General features: G+C 40.0%; 1 protein-coding gene across 2 annotated transcripts in view; it reads left to right on the top strand.

The window, feature by feature from the left end:
* LOC109930588 (ankyrin repeat and fibronectin type-III domain-containing protein 1-like) overlaps positions 1-25037 on the top strand; it is a 745821-nt gene that overhangs the window by 167896 nt on the left and 552888 nt on the right. For both annotated transcript variants that reach the window (XM_048609794.1, XM_048609793.1), the window contains exon 4: positions 12290-12519. In XM_048609794.1, coding sequence (XP_048465751.1) covers positions 12290-12519 — 230 coding nt within the window. The remainder of the gene's footprint in view (positions 1-12289; positions 12520-25037) is intronic.

Here is a 25037-nt window from a genome sequence, read left to right as displayed (position 1 = left end):
TGTCGCCCTCAGTGCTTGCTCCAAGTGTTGTTCAACATGGAGTAGTACTGATTCATCAGCCAAAGGAGGATGGTATGTGGTAATCAGCTCGAGGTTTTCTTGGCCATGTTTAACCTGAAGACATTAGACATAGGATGCATCCTATCAGGTCCAGGAAACTTAGATCCATTAGATTTCCTAGCACTTTTTCTCTAGATATAGTCATTGCCTTTATTTCCGCTCCTCTTTTTGCCCTTGATTATTTAGTAATTTTGGAATTCTGTTAGTATGTTCTGCTGTGCAAGCCATACAAAGAATTTATTCAACTTCTTTGCCATTTCCTTGTTCCCAACTATTATTTCCCTAGCCTCATTCACTAAGGGGACTGTGTTCACTTTGGCCTCTCTCTTCCTTTTTATATATTTAAAGGATCTCTTGCTGTTCATCTTGACATTACAAGTTCACTCCCATAATTTATTTTCTTCCTCTTTAATAGTTTTTTTGGTCATCTTCTGTATGGTTTTAAAACTTTCCCCAACCTCTTGCTTGCCCACTAATTTTTGCTGCATCATATGTTTTTTTCTTTCAATTTGATGCTATCCTTAACTTCTGTGGTTAACCATGGTTGGGGTTTATCTCCTTCCTAGAATGCTTTCTGCACTGGGATATATCTTTGCTGTGAGCCATGAACTATTTTCTTAATCATCTGCCATTACCTCCTCAACCGAATTTGCTGCTAAACCCTTTTCATTATCAACTCTAGCAAGCTCTGCCCTCATTCCTTTGGATTTAACCTTATTTAAGCTTTTCCCAATTGTTTCTGATCAATTTTCTCTCTCTCAAAATGAATGCTGAATTCTAACACATTCTGGCCACAGTTTCCTGGGGAATCTTTTAGTCTAACATTATTTGTTAAACCTGCTTTATTGCATGTCACCAGATTCAAAATAAACTGATCCTTGGTTGGATCAATGACACTTTGTTCTAGGAAACTACATCTGCCATCTGACTACCCCAATCTAATGAAGATTAAAGTCACCCACGATTATATCCTGCCTTTCATTATATGCCCTTCTTATCTCCTGATTTATTCTCCGTCTCACTGGGTAGTACTGTTCACGGGCTTATAGATTATTCCAACCAGCGTTGTCTTCCCGTTTTTATTTCTCAACTCCACCCACATGGATTCCAAGATCAATCCTCCTTTGTATTGACCGAGTATCTCCCCAAATTTGGTCTCATCTGAATGTTCAGAAATTGTGTTTTTGACTTCAAAGATCAAATTGTTAATTTAAATCATGAAATGTGGTTGTTCTAGCACTGATCTTTGTGGAACAACTCTACCTACCTGCTACTCTGAATTTACCCTTCACTCTCATGTTGTGCCTTTGTCAATGCATTACTGTTTCTTTAAATTTAGACTCAGTTATCATCATTCAGCTTGTCATTCAATGTTATGTCTACCTGTTCTATTTTCCTGATAATTACCAAACCTAAACAGTTATTTCATATTTTTGCCATCTGTATATTTTTGTGACTTAGGCAGCATCTTTTTACTTGGTGAAGATTGCATAGCCGTAACTTAAATAGCAGTAAATCATGTCCCCTACCTAAATGGGTAAATGTTCTTCTGGCTCCCTGGATTTCCTTTTTACTACCTTTTCACTATTTATAAGGCTTTAGCAGAGTTTTGGATTCCCTTTTGTGTTACATGCTGGTCTCTTCTCATACTCCTTCCTTGTTGCTGTGTCTTTTTTCTACTTCCCCTCTAAACTTTCTATATTCAGCCTGTTATGTAGTTAGGTTGTCAGCCTGACATTTCTTGTATGCAGTTTTTTTCTCCTTCATCTTACTCTTCTTTTTCTTCAACAACTGGAGACGTCTGGCTTTATTTGACTTAATTTCCCCCTCATAGCAGCGTGCCTCAAATGTACCTGAACTGTCAGCTATTGAAGGACAGTCTTGTTCTTTTTTCAAATTCAAATTTTGCATGCCAGTCACTGATTCCCCATTACCTGGGCTTGATTTGTTCCCACTCTATGGAAATTGGTGCTGTCCCAATTAATTATATTTATTGAATTGCTTCGGTCTTTTAGCATAACTAAGTTAAATCTTGTGCTGTTATGATCGCAATTCCCACTCTCCTTTCATTGGATGTGGGGGTCATTGGAAAGGTTATAATTTATTGTCTATCCCTAATCACCTTTAAACTGAGGCCATTTAAATGACAATTAAAAGTCAACACAGTGCAATGGATCTTAAGTCATGTAGAACAGACTGGGTAAGAATGACATATTTCCTTCTCTAAGGGACATCAGTGAACCAGATGGTTTTGACAGTACTCAATGGTGGTTTCATCGTCCCCACATCTGAGACTAGCTTGCAATTGCAATTTTTTTATTAATTGAATATGAAATTCACCAACTACTGTAGTGGCTTTTGAACCTGTGTCTTCAGAGCATTTGCCTGGGCCTCTGGATTACTAGCCTAGTGAATGCACTGCTATACTACAGTCTCCCCACTGACGTTTGAATTACATGTTCTGCCTGATCCCCTAAAAGTAGAACTAACAATGACTCTTTCCTATTTGATTCACTTCTGGACCAATCAAGAAAAATCCTCCCTGACACACTTTAGATGTTCTTCCCTGTGTGGTCAAGTGACCAAGGCCCAAAATTGGGCATTTTAAATTGATTCACGGTCGAAATCAGGCCTGACATAAAATTGGCCAAACAGAATTAAACATCGCCAGCAGCTATCAGATACAGAAGAGAGTGGAAACCAGGAACAAAGAGGGTGCATTTTCTGAAGAAGGACTAGGCCCGAAACGTCAGCTTTCCTGCTCCTCTGATGCTGCTTGGCCTGCTGTATTCATCCAGCTCTACACCTTGTTATCTCTAGGTTACAAAGGTTCAAGGGGAACCAGTTACAACCAGCCTGAGGGTTGTGTATTGGAGAAATGTCGATCAGATATTCTGGCATCTTGATTGCCAGAGTATCTGCACTTTACACCTCTTGGCAGTACAATAATGAAGGGAGTTAGCGTGACCCATTGGATGGATTTGAACCCAGCTGAAGACCCATTGGCCAAACACCACAGAATATTCTAGAAAGTCCAGTGCAAGGAAAGATAAGAATACACACCAGGATGCCAACTGCTCAGAAGGCTCAGTGAAGACTCAGTGAAGAGTCACAGGGAGGTTTTACAACAAGACTCATAGTAGAAGACTGTGCGGCGACCTAAGAAGACACAGAAGATCCACCCGGGCCTGTGAGCCCCACCTTTGTGGAAGAGAACCCAGTGTATATTGGAGAGGAAGGTGATTCCAATGATCCAGCTCAATAAAAGGATATTAAAAGCAACAATCCATTCTCAGATGGATAGAGCGAGAAAGAGAGTAAATATTGAGGGAATTTAGGGAATGTTCACATAGTATTTTTAATAACGAATATTTTGTTAATAAGGGTTTAACCACAAACCGAATTCTGTGTCCTTTTGTGCACCTCACTGACAAAAGACTTGGGTAAAGTATTTTTTAATACATTAACTGGTCAAAGTGTCTAAAACATGGACAACATCCATCTCTGCCCTCTACACTGTCACGATTCCGTCTATTGTACAATACGGTGAGAAGGAGACATATGTCGTTCAAGTTCTGCTCGAGTATTTGAGCACAAAATCCACGACTGACATCCCAGTCTGAGTGCTACATTGTCAGAGTGGCTATCTTACAGATGCAGTGTTAAACAGAGGTTGTATCTGCCCTTTCAGGTGAATGTGTAAGATCACATGACACTGTTTTGGAGAGGACCAGGTGTTTTTCCCTAACGTCTTGGTCAACATTTGACTTCCCATCAATGTCACAAAAACATACTATCTGTTCGTAAGTGCATTGCTGTTTATGGGATCTCGCCATAATTTCCTATGCCACAACAATGATGATAATTCTGAAATATCTCATTGATTTACAAAAGTTTTGAGATGTTCTGTGGTTGTGAGAAGTATTATATGAACATGAGTTCTTTAAGTGTGAATGTTTTCCCTTCTTAACTTTTATCAACAGTTGGTGACGCAGTTTTGCTGAACAGAATAACAGTAGCGGAATAACAACATGACAAAAATATATATGTCACAGAAACAAATGCCTGAAGTCATGATTCCCTCTTTAAATTTAATTTGACTTATTGGTTCTCGTTCTGTAGCTGACTGAGCATGTCCAGTTGAATGATCTCCCTGTCACTTGAAATGCGGTGTGCACTCATTTTAACCTGTCATGAAGATACACCAATTTAGATAATTCATTTTTTTTTAACTTTATCTTGTATTACAGTTTTCATTCAGCAAGCTTTACAGTGAAATTGACAGTCAAAAAATCTCATTAAAATCCAAAACATTTGAAATCCTGTTCCCTCTTTTGACAAGCACGTATTCCTGCACACAAGTGATTGTATTCAGATCACTGTAAGTGGAGAGAATTTCACACCAGTCATAAAGATTTTCCTCGCCTTTCACTTGTTCACTAATCTTCTTCATATGGCATTTGGAATAATTTGTTAGTTAAAAGCTACATTAGTAATGTGATGGTCTTATGGTATAAGGACGGTGTCCTTGCCTCTGAACCAGAAACTATAGGTTTGAGTTGCACCCCAGCAAGTGATGTTCAGGGGAAGTGTGTTCATAACATAACCAAGCAAGTATCAACTTGCAAATCCTTCAAACGCACGTCAATGGTAGACTGTAAGAGCAAAAGAGATTCTTGGTCAGCCATGTGATGAAAGGAAATTTGAGTCTCTGCCAACTATCCTTAGTTCTGGAACACATCATCCAGACAGAAGTGCTTTTGTTGCAACAACTCTGACTCCCTGAGTCAACTATAAAAGATCACTACTTCACTTATTGTTTTAACATTGCAGATTTCCATCAAAAAGTTGTCATGCTAAGATAGAGGCAGGAATTCTTTTACTTTATGAATAAATATTGGCTTTATCCCAGCTGATGCTAATGCTCAGCAAGTCAGATCCCAAAATGAATCCTGGCTTGATAAACTATAAGTTTTTTTAATTTTGCTGTTTAGTTCCGGTCATGGTTAATCAATGACCCTATTAACGAGGGGCTGCCAATATACTTTTAAGAAATATATGCTCTATACGAAAGAATATCAAAGTTCATTACATACAAAAGGAGAAATAATCAATAACTTATCTTGTATTATATAAGAACTAGTTGGAACAGTCTTATTACAAATATTAGAAATAAAGATTCAACCTTTTGATCCTGAACAATAATTTTTCAGATACTCAAGCCTTGTGAAATGTCAATCTATTTCGACTTTAAAGTTTCTTCTTTAAAGTTGAGCTCAGTTTCTTTCTGGCAAACTTAAGCATTTACTTTTTACTATTAATGTTACTAATGACCCTTAAATGAGCTTTTCTTACCATGGGTTACTTAAGGTCCTTTTCCACAGCACTCTGTTCTGGAGCTTTCTGTGAATGACGTTAAGGCTTTCAGGACACCTTTTTTCTAGCCTTCACTATCCTGCAATGAGTTAAACTGCACTGCTGCTCTTATTGTATTTTTGTTCTTGAATGACCTACTCCTCAGTCTGAAAGAAAACTGCGTACTTACTGAAAGAAACTTCTTGGATTGTTCCAATTTTCTTTTTAAAAGAACTGGTCCCTGTTTCTATCTGCGTATGTCATCAGATTCTTTGTTGCTACTCAACAGCCCTTTTTTCTCTTCTACTTTTTCAAAAGAAAATTGAAATATTCACTTTAACAATGTTTTAAAAACCTCATTTAAGTGAATATAAACACACTTCTAGGTATCTCACACCACTCTCCAAACTAGAAACTGAAAATAAACCCTTCCCTCCTTAACTCTCCCAATATAGAAGTACAGATTAAACTTAAAACTATACATGGATCTGTTCATGTTTTAACCCAATAACATTATCACAAGCCTTCATAACGGTGTCTTTAGGCATCTTCATCTAACATGGAAAGGATGCTCTGTTAAAAAGCTACTTAAGATTATTGTTTATTTCAAAACCCCCTTCCCCTCCCCCTTTTCTGATGAAGGGTCTAGGCCCGAAACGTCAGCCTCTCTGCTCCTATGATGCTGCTTGGCCTGCTGTGTTCATCCAGCCCTGCACCTTGTTGTCTCTTGTTTAAGATTATTGTTCTTCTATTTCAAATTCTGACAGATCTATTTATAACCTAGTACTTGTGTTCTGATAATCACATACAGCTCTAGAAAATACTTTATTCCTTCATTTCCTAAATAAGTTATCTTTTTCTGGGAGTTGGCCAACTGGTGCTTGAGATCCCATGATATTCAAATGTCTATTTTCATACTTGTCATGACCATACAGTTTGGCAGCCTACTTGACTATGAGGGAACACCACGGTCAGATCAGATCCTGACCTCCATTGACGTTCATAGATATGTTTTCCAGGTAGTGAATGTGATCAGTGTAGATACCTTGGCTGATTAAAACTTCCCCCACCCCACTTAGTCCAGTGGCATTGAGGCCAATTTTAGCATATCCTTGTTAACATAATGTAGGTCGATATTCACACCTGTAGTATTGTCCATCAGCTCGTCAGGAGGGCTGAAACAGTTGTCTTCTATGGAAATATTTATAAATTTACATAAATAAGACTTTTACCTCTCCTGCTGCTGCTGAATGGTAATGTTTGTCTTTGCACTTTGTCTTCCTTCAGACTGTCCTTTGCTGTCTATGAACTAATTTCTTGTTTCATCCTTTCTGCTCTTGTTTTCTGACTCTTCTTTCCCCCTCTTTGATCATTCCCTGCCCCTCTTTGCAATGGCAATTCCATGGTCTTGTATGCCCTCATAGAATCCCTACAGTGTGGAAGCAGGCCACTCAGTCCATCGCATCCACACCGACCCTCTGAACAGCAACCCCCCAGACCTTGCCCTGACTGTATTCCTGTAACCCTGCATTTCCCATGGCTAACCTACCTAGTCTGCACATCTGTATGAAATTTAGCATGACCAATCCATTTAACCTTCACATCTTTGGACTGTGGGAGGAAACCGAGTACTTGAAGGAAATCCATGCAGACATGGGGGAAATGTGCAAACTCCACACAGTCACCTGAGGCTGGAATTGAACCCAGGTCCCTTGTGCTGTGAGGCAGCAGTGCTAACCACTGAGCCACCATGATTCACTTATTAATGATAGAGAAATTAGATCATGCATACCATTGCTTTCCTGAGGTATCCTTTCTGGGGTTTATAAAATTGACTTTTGCATTTTCTTAGGTAATGGAGCCTTTCAATATAGTAAGCTAGATTCTGTGTTGTCTGTGGTGTAATGTGATTGGCATGAACAGGTGGTCAAGGGGGTGACTCTTCATTCAGAGTTGAAGGTGCCCTGTGAGCTGTGGGCAATTTCGGAAATATTCCTCTGTCCCTTTGCACCACCCCACTTAGCCTCCATAAAATCAGCCCATGGATAAATGAACGCAAAATGAGCTCTACGTAACATTGCCAATCTTCCAGGACTGCACTGCAGGTCACATTGCAACCCAAGAGAAAAATCACAAAGACCTTAAAGAAAGATTAATTCCATTGTAATTTTTAAAAAAAAAATTCTTTACTGATACAAACATAACTGAAAATAAGAAAAAAATAGCTGCTTGGTTGATAGTCAAGAATTATCTAGTTGAGTTAATGAGTTGGTTTGCTTATCCATTGGTGTATGAGGCTAATCTTCAGAAAAAATGGATGCACTGGCTGACTAATGGCTGGAGTATGAGGGCAAGTGATGTAATAAAACATCCATGAATAGATTTAACCACAGCTGGCAACCCTAACTCTGTCAGTTTCTGTAGGGAAGATAGTAGTGTTGTGGTAATGTAGTTGGACTCATAGAGAATTGGGCTCATGTTCTGAGGGCATGGGGTCAAATCCCACTAGGGCAAATTGTGAAATTTAAATCTTATTTTAAAAACCTGAAATTAAAGAGTGGCAACCATGTAACCTTTGTTGATTGTCATCAAAACCCATTGGATTCACTAACATCCTATAGGGAAGGAAACCTGCCATCCTTGTGTGGTCTGGCCTATGTGCAACTATAGAGCCACAGTGGTGTAGTTAACTCTTAACTGCCCTTACAAATGGCCCAGTTCAAGGGCAACTAGGTTGGATAACAAATTCAGTTTTGTCAGTGACACCCATATTCCATAATAGAAAAAGATATTAACGAACAGAAGAAAATTCACATTAAGGCCTGAGAATAATTAACAATTAATAATCAGCATTTCTATTTATTGTTCTGGTAACACAATCAGAATTGTACTTCGATGTCAGGGCCATTGCAAATATGTTCAAGATGAAAGGGAGCTAGGAGTCTCCTGAGAGTAACATTAGATGCCAGAGTATTTGAGACATCTCGTTCTGACGAGTTGTCACTCTTAAGTGCAATTATTTTAATGTTATATTACTTTGGGCAAGTCCCTGAACCTGATTCAATATTAATTTCCTTGGAATGTCTGGCATCCAGACCCCTCCATTGTAAATATTGATACAAAAATGTTTATTCAACATGTTGGCATTTCATTATTTTCATTGACAATATTACAGCTATCAGTTTTAATATTGTTCCCTTTTCACCGTCTTCTTCGTAATGTGTTGAAATATTTTGCTATTGATTTTAATATCCATTACACATTTTTATAGCTCTCCCTATTTGTCTGTTTTTGCTGTTTTTTGCAAATGTAACATGGTCATTCAGAATCTGAGGACGAGAGAAAACTGGAAACCACAGGTTATATAACGTGATATCTGATGTCAGGAAATTTCTAGAATCTATTATTAAGGAAGTGTTAACCATAAATTGGGAAAATCATAGTATGCTCAATCAAAGTTAATATGGTTTTACAAATAGGAAATTGGAATTGACAAATATGAGAAAGTTTTGAAGATGTGACTAGTACAGTAGGTAAAAGGGCACAGTAGACTCGGACTTCCAAAATTGTGTCATACAAAGGGTTTGATGTGGAGGTGCCGGCATTGGACTGGGGTGGACAAGGTCAGAAATCACATGATACCAGGTTATAGTCCAACAGGTTTATTTGAAAACACAAGCTTTTGAAGCCTCACTCCTCCTTCAGGTGTTAGCGACAGAGATAATATCAGACACAGAACTTATAAGTAAAAGATCAAGGTGTTACACCACTGATGAGGATGTACTAAACAGATCTTAAGATGCTGGTAAATCTTTAATCAGTTAGAAGCTGTTAATTGATTAATATGTATATGTAAATCCCTGAATTCCTCTCAAGCCACTGTCCTGATAGAACTAAAGGTTTTGTAAGTGTAAAGAAGAGGTGACATTTTAAATCTGCAAGATAAGGGCTTGTGGACTTGGTGACATATAAGCATGGATGTTGGATTGATTAATGGAAAAGAAGATAAGTCGGTCATTTTGACGTTGGGAGGGTTAAACTGGTGAAGTTCCTTTTTAGGGCAGTGCTGGCACCTCAATTGTCTTGTTTCACCTTTAGAATTCAGCTCCTTTGTCCCTTTCTGAACCAAGGCTGTAGTATCTGCTGACACTTGCCACTATGCATGTGCATCAATTTGTGCACGTCCACGATCTCAGACCCATTACGTCATCATGTAAAATTTACATGCAAAGTCATTGCAAAAGGCAGCACAGCACATGTGCATAGAAGAAATTATTTTGAAATGGAGTTCAAAGGTGTGGAGTGTGGGTGTAGAGGCGGGGAATGAGCATGAGGGAGAATGGGGAAGTGAGGACGAGGGGGGTGCAGGGAAGTGAGGATATGGGGAGAGAGAGAGAGTGTGTGTGGGGAGGGCTTGAAGATGTGAGAGGAGTTGACGACATGGAACCAGGGAAGCCCCAACCCTCCCTTCTCTGATGACCTCCCCCTGTCCCCTGCCCCATCACCCGTGTCTTGGCCTATGACACTCTCCTTATCCGGTCACCCCACCACTGCCCATCACTCCCATCCCCGGTCTGCATCATTCTTAACCATGCCTTGCACCACGAGCTCTTCCTGCACCCCTCACCACCCCCAACTGCCCAGGCCACGGACTCTGGACCTACCTACTTCTGAGCCAAGAGGTCCGGGTTCAAGTCCCACCTTTCACAGAGGTGTATAATATCATCTTTGATCAGGTTGATTAGAAAATACCTATTGTATCTAAGTTTGCTAATGATACAGAGCTAGGTGGGAATGCAAGCTATGAGAATAACACAAAATGGTTGTAAAGTGATAAAGTGTAAAGTGGGCAACAAGATGGTAAATAGAATATAATGCAAGTGTAAAAGGAAAAGCAGAATATTTTTAAAAAGACATAAAAATTACAAATGCTGATGTTCAGACGGTCTTGGTTGTATTTGACTATTAACGTCCAGGTTTAGTTCAACTAAAATAGGAATGTACTAGTAATCACATTTTATTCCATGAGTTGAACCATCAATAGAAATATTTTTTGATTTAATTACCAGACTGGCCAATTGTATCCCTTGTGATACTGTTCTTCAATGTGCAGTTTTGGTCTCCTTTTCTGAGGAAGGATGCTCTTGCTCTGGAGGGAGTGCAGCGAAGGTTTACCAGGCTGATTCTGGGGATAGCGGGACTAACGTATGAGGAGAGATTGACTAGGTTAGCATTGTTTTCGCTGGAGTTCAGACGAATGAGGGGTGAATCTCATAGAGACTTATAAAATTCTAACAGAACGAGACAGGGTAGATGCAGAGAGGATGTTCCCGATGGTGGGTGTGTCCAGAACCAGGGGCCACAGTCTGAGGATTCGGGATAGACCATTTAGGATGGAGATGAGGAGACATTTCTTCATCCAAAGAGTGGTGAGCCTGTGGAATTCATTACCACAGGAAGTAGTTGATGCCAAAACATTGAATGTATTCAAAAGGCAGCGAGATATAGCACTTGGGGGAAATGGGACCAAGGGTTATGGGGAGAAAGCAGGATTAGGCTATTGAATTAGATGATCAGCCATGAATGTGATGAATGGTGGAGCAGGCTTGAAGGGCCGAATGGCCTCCTCCTGCTCCTATCTTATATATTTCTACGTTTCAGAATAAAAGAGACTTTCACTAGGTTTCTTTAATTAATTCGAATTAACTTAGAACTTATCTAAAAAAACCTCATTTCTAAATACAAATGACAAAACTGGTTAACAACTAAGCCACAATTGGAATTAGAGCTATATGTCCTGTGAATCCCAAAACAAATACAAATACAGCACAAAAGACAATGCGACTCTGCAGATATGATACATAAAATGGGAGAAAGAAAACACCTTTATTGGCCAATGCTGTGAAAAACAGAAGATGGAATTTGATGAATGCTCACAGTCAATGGGGTTTCTAGCTGACAAAATCAAATTTCCTCCCTAAGAGCATTGTGGAGCAATCTACAGCATGTGGACTGCAGCAATTCAAGAAGGCAGCTTACTACCACCTTCTCAGGCCCATGTCACACTAGTGAATATAAAAAAAAGTTACCTCTCTTGTAACACCTGTCGTATGTTACATGAAGGACTGCATGATGTTTACCATGGTAGACTGGACGAGACTATGGGGGAAAAGAATGCGATCCGGGGCTGATTTTGCGCAAACTTGGATATGCGGATAGCAAATCAATGGGTAATGAGAACTGAGTGTAATGCACTTGATAAGATAAGAAATGGAGCAAGAGTAGACCATGTGGTCTCTGAACCTGTTCCACTTTCCATTATGATCATGGCAGAAATTCTACCTCTACTTTCCAACCTGTTCTTTATATTTCTTGGTTCCGAGATCTGGTCACCATGAGATAAATATTCATGCAGCATTATGCTCTTAACTATATTTGGCTTATTACTGAATCTAATATTGTGGCAACTAGACTCATTCAATTAATTCACTGCAAGTTTGAATGTGACAGAATGATTGTGTAAAAAATCTAGCTGCATCTGGCAAAGAATCCAAGTTGGATAATGTATGGCTTGGAAGGGAACTAACAGATGACAGTGTTGCATGATATCACTGATTACTAACTGCTCTGCCACTGTGTACCAGTGGTAGAAGGAATGAATATTCAAGCAGAATTTTTTGTTTTATTTAAGACTTCTAGACCTGTGGCATTTTGCAATGTACGGGAGATAATAAATTTATCTGGATGAACCAGTCATTCTTTGCAGTTCTGCCTCATAGTAAAAGACAATTTACTGAGTAGCTGTTATAAATAATACATTTTTCCCGTTTCTGTGAAGTTGCACTGATGACTTTTTAATTGATTATCTCATTAGAGAAAACCTGGAGAAGGGAGGATGATGGGGATGAAATCCCTGAAGATACGAGCACCCCATGGAATTTGGGAACTGAAGTCAATGATTCACCCTTCACATACTTCAGATCCAGATCGGTCTATATGAAGAAGAGTATTTCAGTGGATGAGCATCTTGGCTGGTTGGAGTATTCACAGGATTCTTCAGAGAGCAAAATGGAGAAAGTGAAGGTCAATCTCAGAAGAAAATTTGTGAGTGAAATTACTTTTGATTTATTGCTGTTAGTTAAAGAAACTTCACATTACACGTTGTATAAAAAGAGATGAAAAGTTATGGATGAAAGCCAGCTGAAAGGAGTAATCTGCAGAGACAAGTGCCTGGTAATATACAGCAAGATTGGAAAGAGAAGTAGTAAACATTGCATGGAGTGTTTGAGTCAAAGTATGTGTACAGAAAGAAAGGAAATGGTGAAATGCCATTACTGGTGATTGGAATATGGTACACAATTGAAAGTTGCAGTATGTGTGTTTGCTAATGAGAAATCTATGTTTTTCTTTTCTTCGAGAAATCAAGATTGCATAATACTGAAGAAGTGATCAGCGTTTGTTGCAATTCAGTTCACATGTGACTTTTTGAATTTATAGTATTGTTGGAACCATCAAATTTAGAGGTTGTGTTGGGACTATAAGATATTCATTTGTCACATTTCTAAACCATATTTTGAAGTATTTAGGGGCTTGATTCTAACCTATGCCTCACTTTTTGAGTTACATAATATTTTGTTCATTCACTGAGCAGTACAGTATGGTACAGCAGTATTGCATACTGAGTTGTGAATATTATGCATTAGGGAAGAATCTGAATTTTTCATGTGGGGTTTGGTGATAATCTGGAGGAGCAGCACCTCATATTCCACCTCGGGAGCCTACAGCGTGATGGCCTTAACATAGAATTCACCAGTTTTAAAATCTCCCACCCCCAGCCTCATCCCACATCCAAACATTCCTCTCATCCTCACCTCCTTGACCTGACACAACCTGTCCATCTTCCCTCCTACCTATCCACCCCACCCATTCCCCTGACCAATACCCACCACTCCCTACTGCATTCACCTATCATCATCCCACCTACCTTGCCCCAGCCCCACCCCTCTTGTCTCTATTTATTTCTTATCTCCCTTCCCCCTCCCCATTTCTGAAGAAGGGTTCCAACTGAAACGTCAACTTTCCTGCTCCTCTGATGCTGCCTGAACTGCTGTGTTCCTCCAGCTCCACACTGTGCTGCCACAAAGGAATTAACCCGCAAGTCATTGGTCCTTCCTATAACAATAATGTTCTCTACTTCTGCAATGCCAATTCCCTTATTGTGTGTTTGGTGCCTTCTATTATATCTGTCTAACTCACTTTGCGTAAAACACCTTAAAACTGAAACAATTCTGAATGACCAAAAAAATCTGTAACTTGTGCGTTGTTCAATGAATATTGCTACATTGGAACATAATCAGTTAACTTAACGTGCAGTTATATACTTGTACTACAGGCGCTTTTGATTTTTTTCAGATAGATGAACGAATGATATCCTGAGCTAGGATGGAACTTTGCATGTTCCCTATTAATTCAGAAGAAGTGTCAGGTTATGCTCAAAAGTGATGTTCTTAATGTTCTTTCAGAAACAATGGGACACATCACCTCCTCCTTGCTGCAGTAATGTATGCATGAAGAATGCATCAATCTCTCATTAATTATGATATTCCAAATGTTAAGGGTATATCACTGTTTAGATACTGTATGTGTGAGGGATGTATCTACATCACAGACTGTGGGATTTGTCTGTGGGGATTGTAATTTGTTCTTCTATGCTGTGAGTGAGTGATACATTGTAATGTTCCATCTAACTTAAATTACAACCTTGAGTGTTAGATCCTTCTCATATGAACCTTTTAGTTAGGCCTCTGACATCTAATAATTTTACTCAGAAAGACTACTGTAGTCTACTGTGAGAAATAGACAAAGGTCATGCTGATGCAATGGGTTGGATACTCTTCTGAGGTTGAGCACTACATGGGTACAGTGTAGAGGGAGATTTAGTCTGGCCAGAATTTATGGGCGGTTGAGTTTTCCACACCACCGCCCGAGGAGTGTTAATAGTTGGAGGTTAGTTTCCACACTTATTTCAGGAGGAAGCTGGGATAGCCACCTAAGGATTTTTAAAGGCTTCCTTTGCCTGAATGCCTGAAAACCTGTTGATGGCATGCTATAAAATTCCACCCAATTTCTAAACAGAGGAACCTGTTGTGGGATAAATTGATAGGATAATGCAGTGAGTGTAATCTGAGCTGTATCTGATGCCAACATAGGGGACTTGAATGTGAAGTATTTCTTCTTGTAGCTTTGTGGCTTGGTTATGCCCACTCTCAAGTAAATCCAGGTTTTTTCTTCTCACCAGAGCTTAGAATAGCACATTGCTTTCAAAGCAATAAAGATCTGCACCCACGGCACTGTCAGTTTAATAAAAGAAAACGATACATGTTGTACTCCTCATGAATAAAAAAAAATTATAGTATCACCTGTGACATTGGATAGTAGCAGATCTAGCATATCTTCTTACTAATTACCAGGTTTGACAATGTCATTAGGAGACAATTAGCCTGTGGTAGATAATAAAGCTGTTAGTGCCTCCGTGTATAGTTTCAAAAAGTTCTTTACCTCATAAATAAAAGTGGTCTTTTAATTTTGGAGGAAGGACACTGATCACTGCTCCAGTACCACAGAAATATGAGGCACTTAACTGCTCTGCCTCTATTTTCATTGCATTTGGATTCAGCCACAGTCTCACTTATTCCCCATCTTCAAAGATTCAAGGAGAAGGAAGAGACATGCAAAGATATGTCTCATTTTGCTGGTTTGAATCTGTAGTCAGTGTTTACAATGAAGAAACTGTTTTTTGGGGTAAGAATAAATTCAGCATTTTCCATCTTTGCTAGAGTACTCTGATAACCTTAATTAAGTTACTTTGTATTCCTCCCATATTTGGTAACATGACTGCACCTTGAAGTCTTTATGTTGTCTGAAAATGAAAAGCAATATTTCTTGTACTTTCCTGGGTATTGGGACCAGACATATGAGAGCTTCTTCTATTGTACTTTACTGCGATGGATGCTCTGGATGACTGAATGAAAGCCCATCGTTATGTATTGTTCTTTCATTAGTACAGACTGTTGGATTTGGCAGATTCACAAAAAAAAATTGTGAAGTTGATGCATCAGCTAATGAATTATTTTGATTTTTGAGTTGTTAAATTTCTGTTATCTTTTCGAATTTACTTATTTTTTCTTTGAATTCACCAGTCAAATATTCAGATTGGGAAGCAGGGAAGTTTGTGAACTGCAACATTTTAAATTAAAATAGTGCTTTATGTGTAACATTAAGTACTTTACAGAGATGTAGTGGACAGGAAGCAGGGCAGGAGTAAACAAATCTTTTAAAGATTAAATAAAATTAAACCTAACAGAGCAAGTAAGGAGAATAATCAGCAAGCGAAGGACCCAGAGTTCAGATAATTGGCAAGGAACCTGAAGGGAAGATGAAAGTAAACTTTTATTACTCAGTGTATTGTTCATGATATGAAATTTGTTGCTTGAAAGAACGGTGGAAGCAGGTTCACGAATAACTCAAAACAGAACGGGATTAATACTTAAGAAAGGTTCCAAGGCCAAGGAGGAAAGAACAGGAGAATAGGGCCAATTGGGTACCTCTTTCAAAGCCTGTGGACTAAAGGACTGACATATTTCATGTGATGGAAGGAACAGTCAAAGGGGTAAATACTGAGTGGTGGAGAAATGCAGTAAAGTACAAGGGTCAATTTATAATGTGATGGCTGTGAAGTAAAGGCAATATTGTGTGCTACGCAAAACGCTTACCACAACAGGGTAGACTTGGAAATGTAGAAACTGTCTTGTAGGATGTAGGGCTGAAGAAAATTGCAAAGCTGTAGTGGAGTAAGTATACAGCATACAGGCCAATTGCCCTCATTTCACAGTTTCTGACATCTACTCACTGTATCAAGCATTTATTTACAAAATATTTATGGATCCTGTTTCCACACTGAGATCTCAGAATAGTAGCTATGCATGCTAAAAGCCAGCAAAATCATCAGTAAAATGAGTTATCCAACAATGAAGTTTACAGGAAAGCAATAATATTATGTAAATATCTGAATAAAAACACACACTAGTTATCGCTAAAAGAAACATTCCTTCTGCAGAGCAGGATTTATGTTTTCATGTGTATCTGTTTTCTAGAAGAAAGCCTTCCTTATTTTTCATTTCTTTGAGTTATTAATAGAGATTCTATATTGCAGCAATTCATACCTCTAGGGCTTTTGGTACTTTACTGGGAGAATAACTGGCCTGTGCCCTTTGGTTTGATATTATGTAGAAACATAAAATCAGCTCTTTAGCTTTAGATTCACTTCACAAATAAACCTGAAATCTTTTAAATTCATCAAATTATTTTGAATCCAATTTACCAGCATGAAATTCCAAATGTTTTTTGGGTATCCAATGATAATTCCTGGGGTTTTCAAATGGAATCCATAGGAAATCGAGCTATAAGTTTTTTTTTCTGAGGTTTACATTTGAGTCAAGATTGTAGCTCAATACGGTTGTGTAAAATTTTAAGAATCACAATTTTTAGGTCAATAAATGTCAGCATAAATGTTGCATGACACATGATTTGCAGATTGCATGAGGAAAGAATGTTGGCCAGGACACAAGAGAACATTCAGCTCTTCATTTTTTGCCGTGATATTTTTGAAGTCCGTTTGGAGCTTGGTTTAAATTTTTCATCTGTAGGACATTGCTTCTAGCAATAGAAAGTTAGATTAAGAATGTTACCAACTGAACCAAAATGAGACTGAACTGGAGAGATTTGTTTCCACAACTTCATGCTTGAAGTTGAAATTAGTCAAGACCAGTAGTGCAAAATTAGCTGGTAGTGAATTGGCAACCCATTTTGCACCATGTTCAATTGTAAGTAAAAAAAAATCTAAATGCAAATGTAAAATGAACTGTTGATTTACAATTTGTCCATTTTGCATGACTGGGATTTAGGAATCTCAGCCTCTAAATCAAACGTTCCCAAATTTCACTTAATTCGATACTGTCCATCCAGATCTAACACTTGCCGACATTCCCCTGCCAGCCAACTGGCTTTAACCCCTTTAATTACTGTACAAAATGTACAAATTACAATACTCATCTATGTACAGCTTTTAACAATAGTTAGACAGTACTACTCACAATTAATGTGATTGATGAGGTTGCTTGAGTGACTGAAGTCATCGGGAGTGAAGAATAGAAATTTAGCCTGGGATCATAGAATCATAGAATCCCTACAGTGTGGAAACAGGCCCTTCGGCCCAACACGTCCACACCGACCCTTGGACCATCCCACCCAGACCCATCACCCTATAACCCACCTAATCTACACATCCCTGAACACTACGGGGTAATTTAGCATGGCCAACCCACCTACCCTGCTCATCTTTGGACCATGGGAGGAAACCGGAGCTTGTAATACAAAACTGCTTACTGGATTGCCTGTCCAAGATATAGACATATGTATTTACATAAAACATCTACTTCAATATCTCCTTCAATTCTCATTTTTAATTCATCAAAACATTCAATCAGCTAGTCAGCATGATTTGCCTTTAACAAATCTGAGATGGCATATTAACTCATGCTCTTCCACAGTTGATTTCAATCCACTTCCTAGCCACTTAGTCAGACTGATACAAACTTCATGAATCATTGCTTAAAACTCATTGCAGCGTCAAGTAAAACAACAACAAAATCTCTCCATAATGAAACATCAAAGATGGTTGAGTGATGTTCTAAACCAATCACAACTTTAAGCCACATGAATCAAATATGGTTACAAGACCAAAAGCTTAATCTAAGAGTTAGGTTTTATGGAGTGTCTTCAAAGAGGGAAGCATGATAATGATGCTCAGAGATGCAGGGAGGGTATTCCAGATCTTAGGGCTGAAGCACTGAAGGCATTGCTATCCTTGGGGGAGTGATGAAAGTTGGGTAAGAGATTTGAATTAGAAACCTGGCGATATTTGGTTGGGGTTGGAGGGTTGGAGGATATTACAGATATAGGGAGGGTCAAGACCACGGAGAGATTTGGAAAAGAGGAGAATTTTAGAATGAAAGCTTTGTTTGTCCGGGAGTCGATGTAGGTCAGTGAGGTGACCTACATGGGTGACAGAGAAATGGAACTTGTTGTGAGTTTAGAAATGGTCTGTAGTGTATTGGATGACCTCACATTCAGGGAAGGTCAAATGTAGGTATTCAGCCAGAATTTATTTTCAATTTATTCTTTCGCGGGGTCTGGGCTTTGCTGATGAGGTGAACATTAATTGTCCATCCCTAATTGCCCTTGAGAAGGTGGTAGTGCTAGGATTTTGACTCAGCAGCAGTGAAGAAATGCTGAGTATGGAGCCAAGTCATGATGATTTATGGCTTAGAGGGGAACTTGCAGGTGGCACGTTCCCAAGCATCAGCTGCCCTTGACTCGGAGGTCATGGGTTTTGAAGGTGCTGTTGGAGGAACCTCAGTGAGTTGTTGCAATGTACCTTGTAGGTGGTACACACTGCTGCTACTGTGTATCAGCAGTGAAAGAAGTCAACAATTGTGGATGTGGTGTTAAGTACTTGGTCGGAAGTTGCATAAACTAAATTTTCCTGCTGAGGTAAATTATTCACCTAACTGCTCTGAGAAAAACTCTTCCCCGGGAGAGATTTTTAGAATTCCAGAATCCCTAAATGTAGATAGCGGCCATTTGGCCCAACCCTCTGACTAGCATCCCACCCAGACCTACCCTTACCCTAGCCCTGTAACTGTGCATTTACTATGGCTAATTCACCTAATCTGCACATTTGACACTTTGGGACAGTTTAACATGGCCCATCCACCTAACCTGAACAACTGTAGAAGAAAACTAGAGCACCTGGCAGAAACCTACACAGACACTGGGAGAACGCACAAATCGACACAATCACCCAAGGCCGAATCAAACGCAGGTCCTTGGTGCTGGGAGGCAGCAGTGCTAACCATTGTGCCACACCAATCTTTGAGGAGAGAAGCTATACTCACTATTGACCTCAGTCTAGTCTCCTCTGAACTGTCTAAACAAACATTCTCACTCTGGGTTTTCTAAATTAAAATTAATCCTTGGATTATTTTGAACTGTAAACAAGATAATGCCTTCAATGTTTACTCTCTGTGTTGTAAACAATCACAATATAAACACCTTATTCCATTTAGATTCTAGGAGTTCACAGTCACCTGCTTTCTGTCACATCCTGGATCAGGTCACTGTTCCCGAACTGTTTAACCAATTTTTTGTTTGAAAAACCCTTCACAGAAGTAACCAACACACATGCCACCATTCTCAAATCGAAACTCCTAAAAATAATTTTTATATCTAAATCACACAACTTTCATCACAGCAGAGAATGAAAAAAATAATAAAAGAGATGAGGACCAAAGTGTCGAACTTTTGAATTAGACTTTTCAATTTTGCAATTTCATCTGCTTAACTGCACCATAGGTATACAGGCACCGCAACATGGGAACACCTGCTCTAGATTCCAGCCTTTTCTCATTAAGGTTTGGTAGAGTATTTTAACTTCATTATGGCTGTCCAAACGTCTGAATTGTTTGAGGTTGTAGACATGCTCGCCGAGCCAGTGGGTTTGGTTGCAAATGTTTCGTCACCCTGCTAGGTAACATCGTCAGGGCACCTATGAAGAGTCAGTGTTCTATCCCACTTATTATTTATATGCCTCGGTTTGCTGGGGTGGTTAGTATTACTTTCGGTTCTGTTTCTCAATGGTTTGTACACAGTGTCTAATTCAGTGTGTTTGTTGATGGAGTTCCGGTTGGAATACCAGGCCTCCAGGAATTCCCTGGCGTGTCTCTGTTTGGCATGTGTGATTATGGATGTGTTATCCCAGTCGAATTCGTGTCCCTCGTTGTCCGTGTGTAGTGATACAAGTGAGAATTGGTTGTGTCTCTTGGTGGCTAGTTGGTGTCCGTGTATCCATATTGTCAGTTTTCTTCCAGTTTGGCCTATGTAGTGTTTCTCACAGTTCTTGCATGGTATTTTGTATATTACATCGCTTTTGCTGGTTTTGGGTATGGGATCCTTTATGTTTGTCAGTAGCTGTTGTAGGGGGGTTGTTGGTTTGTGAGCTGCTCTGATACCTAAGGGTCTGAGTATTCTTGTGGTTGTCTCTGAAATGTCCTTGATGTACGGTAGGGTGATTAGTGAGTCTGGTCATGTTGTGACTTCCTGTTGTGATCTGTCTTTGAGGTAACGGCGGATTGTGCTTTTCGGGTATCCATTCCATTTGAAGACTCCGTATAGGTGCTCCTGTTCTGTTTTGCGTAATTCCAGGTTGCTGCAATGTGTTGTGGCTCATTTAGATAGTATCCTGATGCAGCTCCGTTTGTGGGTGTTGGGGTGGTTACTAATTGAGTATCTGGTCCATATCTGTGGTTTTTCTATATACGCTAGTCTGGAGTTCCCTGTTGTTTTTGTGTTATACCATTATGTCCAAGAGGAGTAGTCAGTTGTTGTTCTCTTCTTCTTTGCGAATGTTATCCCGGTAAGGATGTTGTTTATGTGTCGGTGGGTTTCTTCGAGTTTTGTGTGTTTAATAATCACGAAGGTGTCATCTACATTTTGGACTCAGAGTTTGGGTTGTATAGTGGGGAGCACTGCCCATTCTAATCTTTGCATTACTGCTTCTGTATTCAATCCTGATATTGGGGATCCTGTTGGTGTTCTGTTGATTTGTTTGTATATGCCGTTGTTGAAGGTGAAGTGAGTTGTGAGGCACAGATCTAGTAGTTTCATAGTGGTGTCATTATTGATGTTGTTGGTGTCCTGGATTGTCTGCCTACTTGATTCATGCAGCAGTGTGGCAATTGTTTCTTTGCCATCTTAGGCAGATGGGAAACAAATGCCATCTGACTGAGCGCGACCTGCAAACAGCTATACTTCCGGCACAGAGATAGTAGGAAGAAGGGTCTAGGCCCAAAACGTCAGCCTTCCTGCTCCTCTGATGCTGCTTGGCCTGCTCTGTTTATCCAGCTCTACACCTTGTTATCTCATACTGCCTGCACAAATGCCTCAGAAAGCAAGTACTACCACAAAGCTTAAAGTATAAACTACCCATCAACAATCCACAGGCATGGAGGACAGCTGCAGAATGATAAGGGTTATGATCAACGATACCCACAACCACCTCCACAAATACAAGAGGGAAATTGCGCATCAAAAAGCTCTGTACTCAAATGCAACTGACCAGGAATGGACATCCACACTGGAACAAGCCACCAGCATACAACAAAAGACCAGAACAAAGAAAAGAATAGCCCTTCAAGAAAAACTGTCCAAAATCACCCACATCAATGACATGGAAAACATAGATCCATGGATTAAAAACACCTCAGACCGACTGCATACAGGCCCTGAGCAGACCGTCCTAGTATGTGGACAGAATTATAAGTGCAGAGATGAAACCTCATCCACAACCTGAGCTACAAATCTTCTCAAACTCTGAATTGTTTGCCAACAGTGCCATCTAGTATATAACAGTTGCTGGCATGAAAGTTTATTTTGGTGTATTTTATGAAAGTTTTATGCCGTGAAGCTTGTCCAGTAAACAACTCTATTGTTAATTATATTTTCTGATTGCTTGCATTGTTAGGCTCTGAAGCCATTTTCAACTCTGGAAATCAGAAATAAAAATAGAAAATACTGAAAGTTCTCCAATGGTTGTCAGCATCTGTGGAGAGAGAGAAACACAGTTTATCATTTCAGGACAATAATGTTTTAAATATTTAACCTTTTTTCTAATGAACCTGTTCAGAAATGTTATTACATACCTCTGGAGGACGTGGGACTCAAACCTGGGTTTTCTGCTCCAGTGGTAGGGGCACGATCACTGTGCCACAAGAGGGCCCTTATCAGAACTTGCTTGAATATTTCGAGTGTTTTCTATTTTCCTTCTAATAATAAAATAACTTGGATTTCATAGAATATATTGTCAGATTCTCCAGATATCCCCAAATGCTTCATGGTGACGTGTTTACAATTTATGTCACTGTTGCTTTATCAGAAAGTGTGGTCAATATTTTGATTTGATTTAATTTATTACTGTCATGTGTACCGAGATAAGGTGAAAAGTATTGTCTTATGTGCTTTACAGGCAGATTGTACTATACAAGTGCATTAGGGTGCCAGAACAGAGTGCAGGATACAATATTACAGCTGCTGAGAAGATGCAGAGAGAGATCAACATTAATATTAAAGGAATCCATTCAAAAGTCTTATAGCAGTGGGAAAGAAGCTGTTCATGAATCTGTTTGTACAGATTAAACTTTTATATCTTCTGCCTGATGGAAGAGGGTGGAAGAGAGTATAACTGGGGTGGGAGGGGTCTTTGACTATGTTGGTTGCTTTCCCAAGGCAGCGGGAAGTGTAGATGGGATCAAGGCAGTCTGGTAGGCTGGAGTTGACGTGAGCTATGACCAACCTCTTGGAGCACTTAATTATGGATGTCAGAGCCACCTGACAGTGATCATTGAGGCATGCTACATGATTTTTCTTTGACATGGGATGATGGTGATCTTCTTAAAGCAGGGGACTTGTCCTCGTACTAAGGAGCGGTTGAAGATGTCTGCAAACACTTCCGCCAGCTAGCCTGCTCAGGATCTGAGTGTGTGGTCAGGACTCCATCCGGGCTGGTTGCTTTGCATGGGTTCACCCTTAAGAAGGCTGATAACATATGCGGCAGTGACCGAGGTTACAGGTGTATCCAAGGCTGATCAGACAGGTGATAGCATTTCACTGCCCTTCTGTTCAAAGCGAGCGTAGAATGTATTGAGCTCACTGGGCACAATGTCCCTCAAACATTAGCCTGGACACCGCAGGATGGATTTTAGCTGCTCTCTGAGAAAACACTGCAAGGCTTGGGTGCTTATAAAATGGCATAGGAAGGTGAGAAAGTAGTGTTCCATCACCACCTTGCCAGTGCCACAGAAGATGGCAGACTCTTGTCTAGAAGTCAATTGATTCACTTAAATTAAGAGTCTCTTTCCACTCCAAGGGGAGATTTCTAGATAAACACTGGTAGCCTCCCAGCTGGCCCTTTTGGGGAGTTGACCTCCTCCTTAGATAATATTTGGCTCTTGGAGGGCACCACATACCTCTGGTGGCAATAGTGCTACATGCCCTTGCCAATGCCTTGGCCTGCCTGACTGGCCCAGGTGTCCACTGGCCCCATTTAACTTTTTGAGGGCACATGTCTGTTGCTGTATGATTTTCCTCCATGTGCGGGCCCACCAGCACTCACTGCTCCTGATGGTGCTGCCTGGCCTGTGATGGGCCACAGAGTTTGGGGACATGCAGCCATCTTTTATAGGGATGGCTACCCCAAATTTGACTGCTGCTGATAATCTGCAATCCTGGGTTCTGCTGACGACCAAAACAGGTTGTTCCTACATTTGACCCCATTGAAGGGACCACTTCTGTCAGCATTAAGATCAACCTCCAGAAAGATTCTTATTCTTCTTTGAAAGATGCCAATGCATCTGAGGTTTGGTTTAATATGTCATCTAGAAAATAGCACTTTGACATTGCAGAAGTCCTACAAAATTAAGTGGTACAATTTCCCAACTAAGAGGAAGTGAGTTTGAGTGTGTTTGAGAAATTAAATCCTCTGACTTTGACATTGATTGCGAGTACTGATCTCTTCCTGTCTTCTTTCAGATGTCTATGGGGTGGGATTTTGATGAGTGAGGAACATCGTTGGATCTGTCACTTAGTTGAGAAGTCAGTTATGAACTGTTTTAACCCTAAATTCAGAATTTCCCAGTCAGCAAACTTACTCCCTGATCTGTCAGCAAATCCCCAGGGTCAGTCAGGTGAGTGTACAGCTGGAAGAGTGTCTTCAAGGGAACTGTCAATTTGGATAGGCTATGAACAGTGAAACTAATGATCTCCAGCTAGGCCAGGTGAGAGGTTGTGTCTCAATGTACTATTTCTTTGAAAGTGTTATCATAGCTTGACAGGTCATTGCCACTTTTTTTGCAAAGCAATTGTTTGTCTTCAGCAGAACTGCTCTGCTGTCAGTGGCATGGATTCAGCTGATGAAGTTCCTCCTCCTAATTTTAATGAGGGGCAAGAGCCTGAGCAACACCACCGCCATCAGAAGCAGTATGATCAACTTCGTTCACCTCAGCTGCATGCCTCCCCACAGGGCAGATGGACTGAACAGAGGTGTAGTTGGAAAGAGGTAAGATGTCCAATGCAGGGTCTACAGACAGAATTAGCTCTCTCAACATGTCTGAGGATTTGCCTCAAGAGATTCATGCCCTCACTGCAGGTTGCTGCTAACACCTGCAATCTTTCGCAACAAGACTTCTTTTTAATAGAGCTTATAACATTGCCACTGGCCCTCTAGTGACAAAGGTGCCCATTACTGCAGGGCCACCATTCCTCACCTCAAGCCTCTGCCTGTTGCAAAGTTGTGCACTATGTTCTGAAAAAGAGAAAGCAGGGAAGTACATACCTGCCTACCTGCAATGACTTGTATGGAACCCAGGAAAGAACACCATTTACAGAGGACAAATGTGATGCAATGGTACAAGACTGCAAGAGGCTGTGGGTGAGTTCAGTGTTAGTTTCTC

This window comes from Rhincodon typus, chromosome 21, assembly GCF_021869965.1.
Source record: "Rhincodon typus isolate 14 chromosome 21, sRhiTyp1.1, whole genome shotgun sequence".
NCBI lineage: Eukaryota > Metazoa > Chordata > Chondrichthyes > Orectolobiformes > Rhincodontidae > Rhincodon > Rhincodon typus.
The sequence above is the reverse complement of the archived record's forward strand: the minus strand, read 5'-3'. Positions and strand labels throughout refer to the sequence as shown.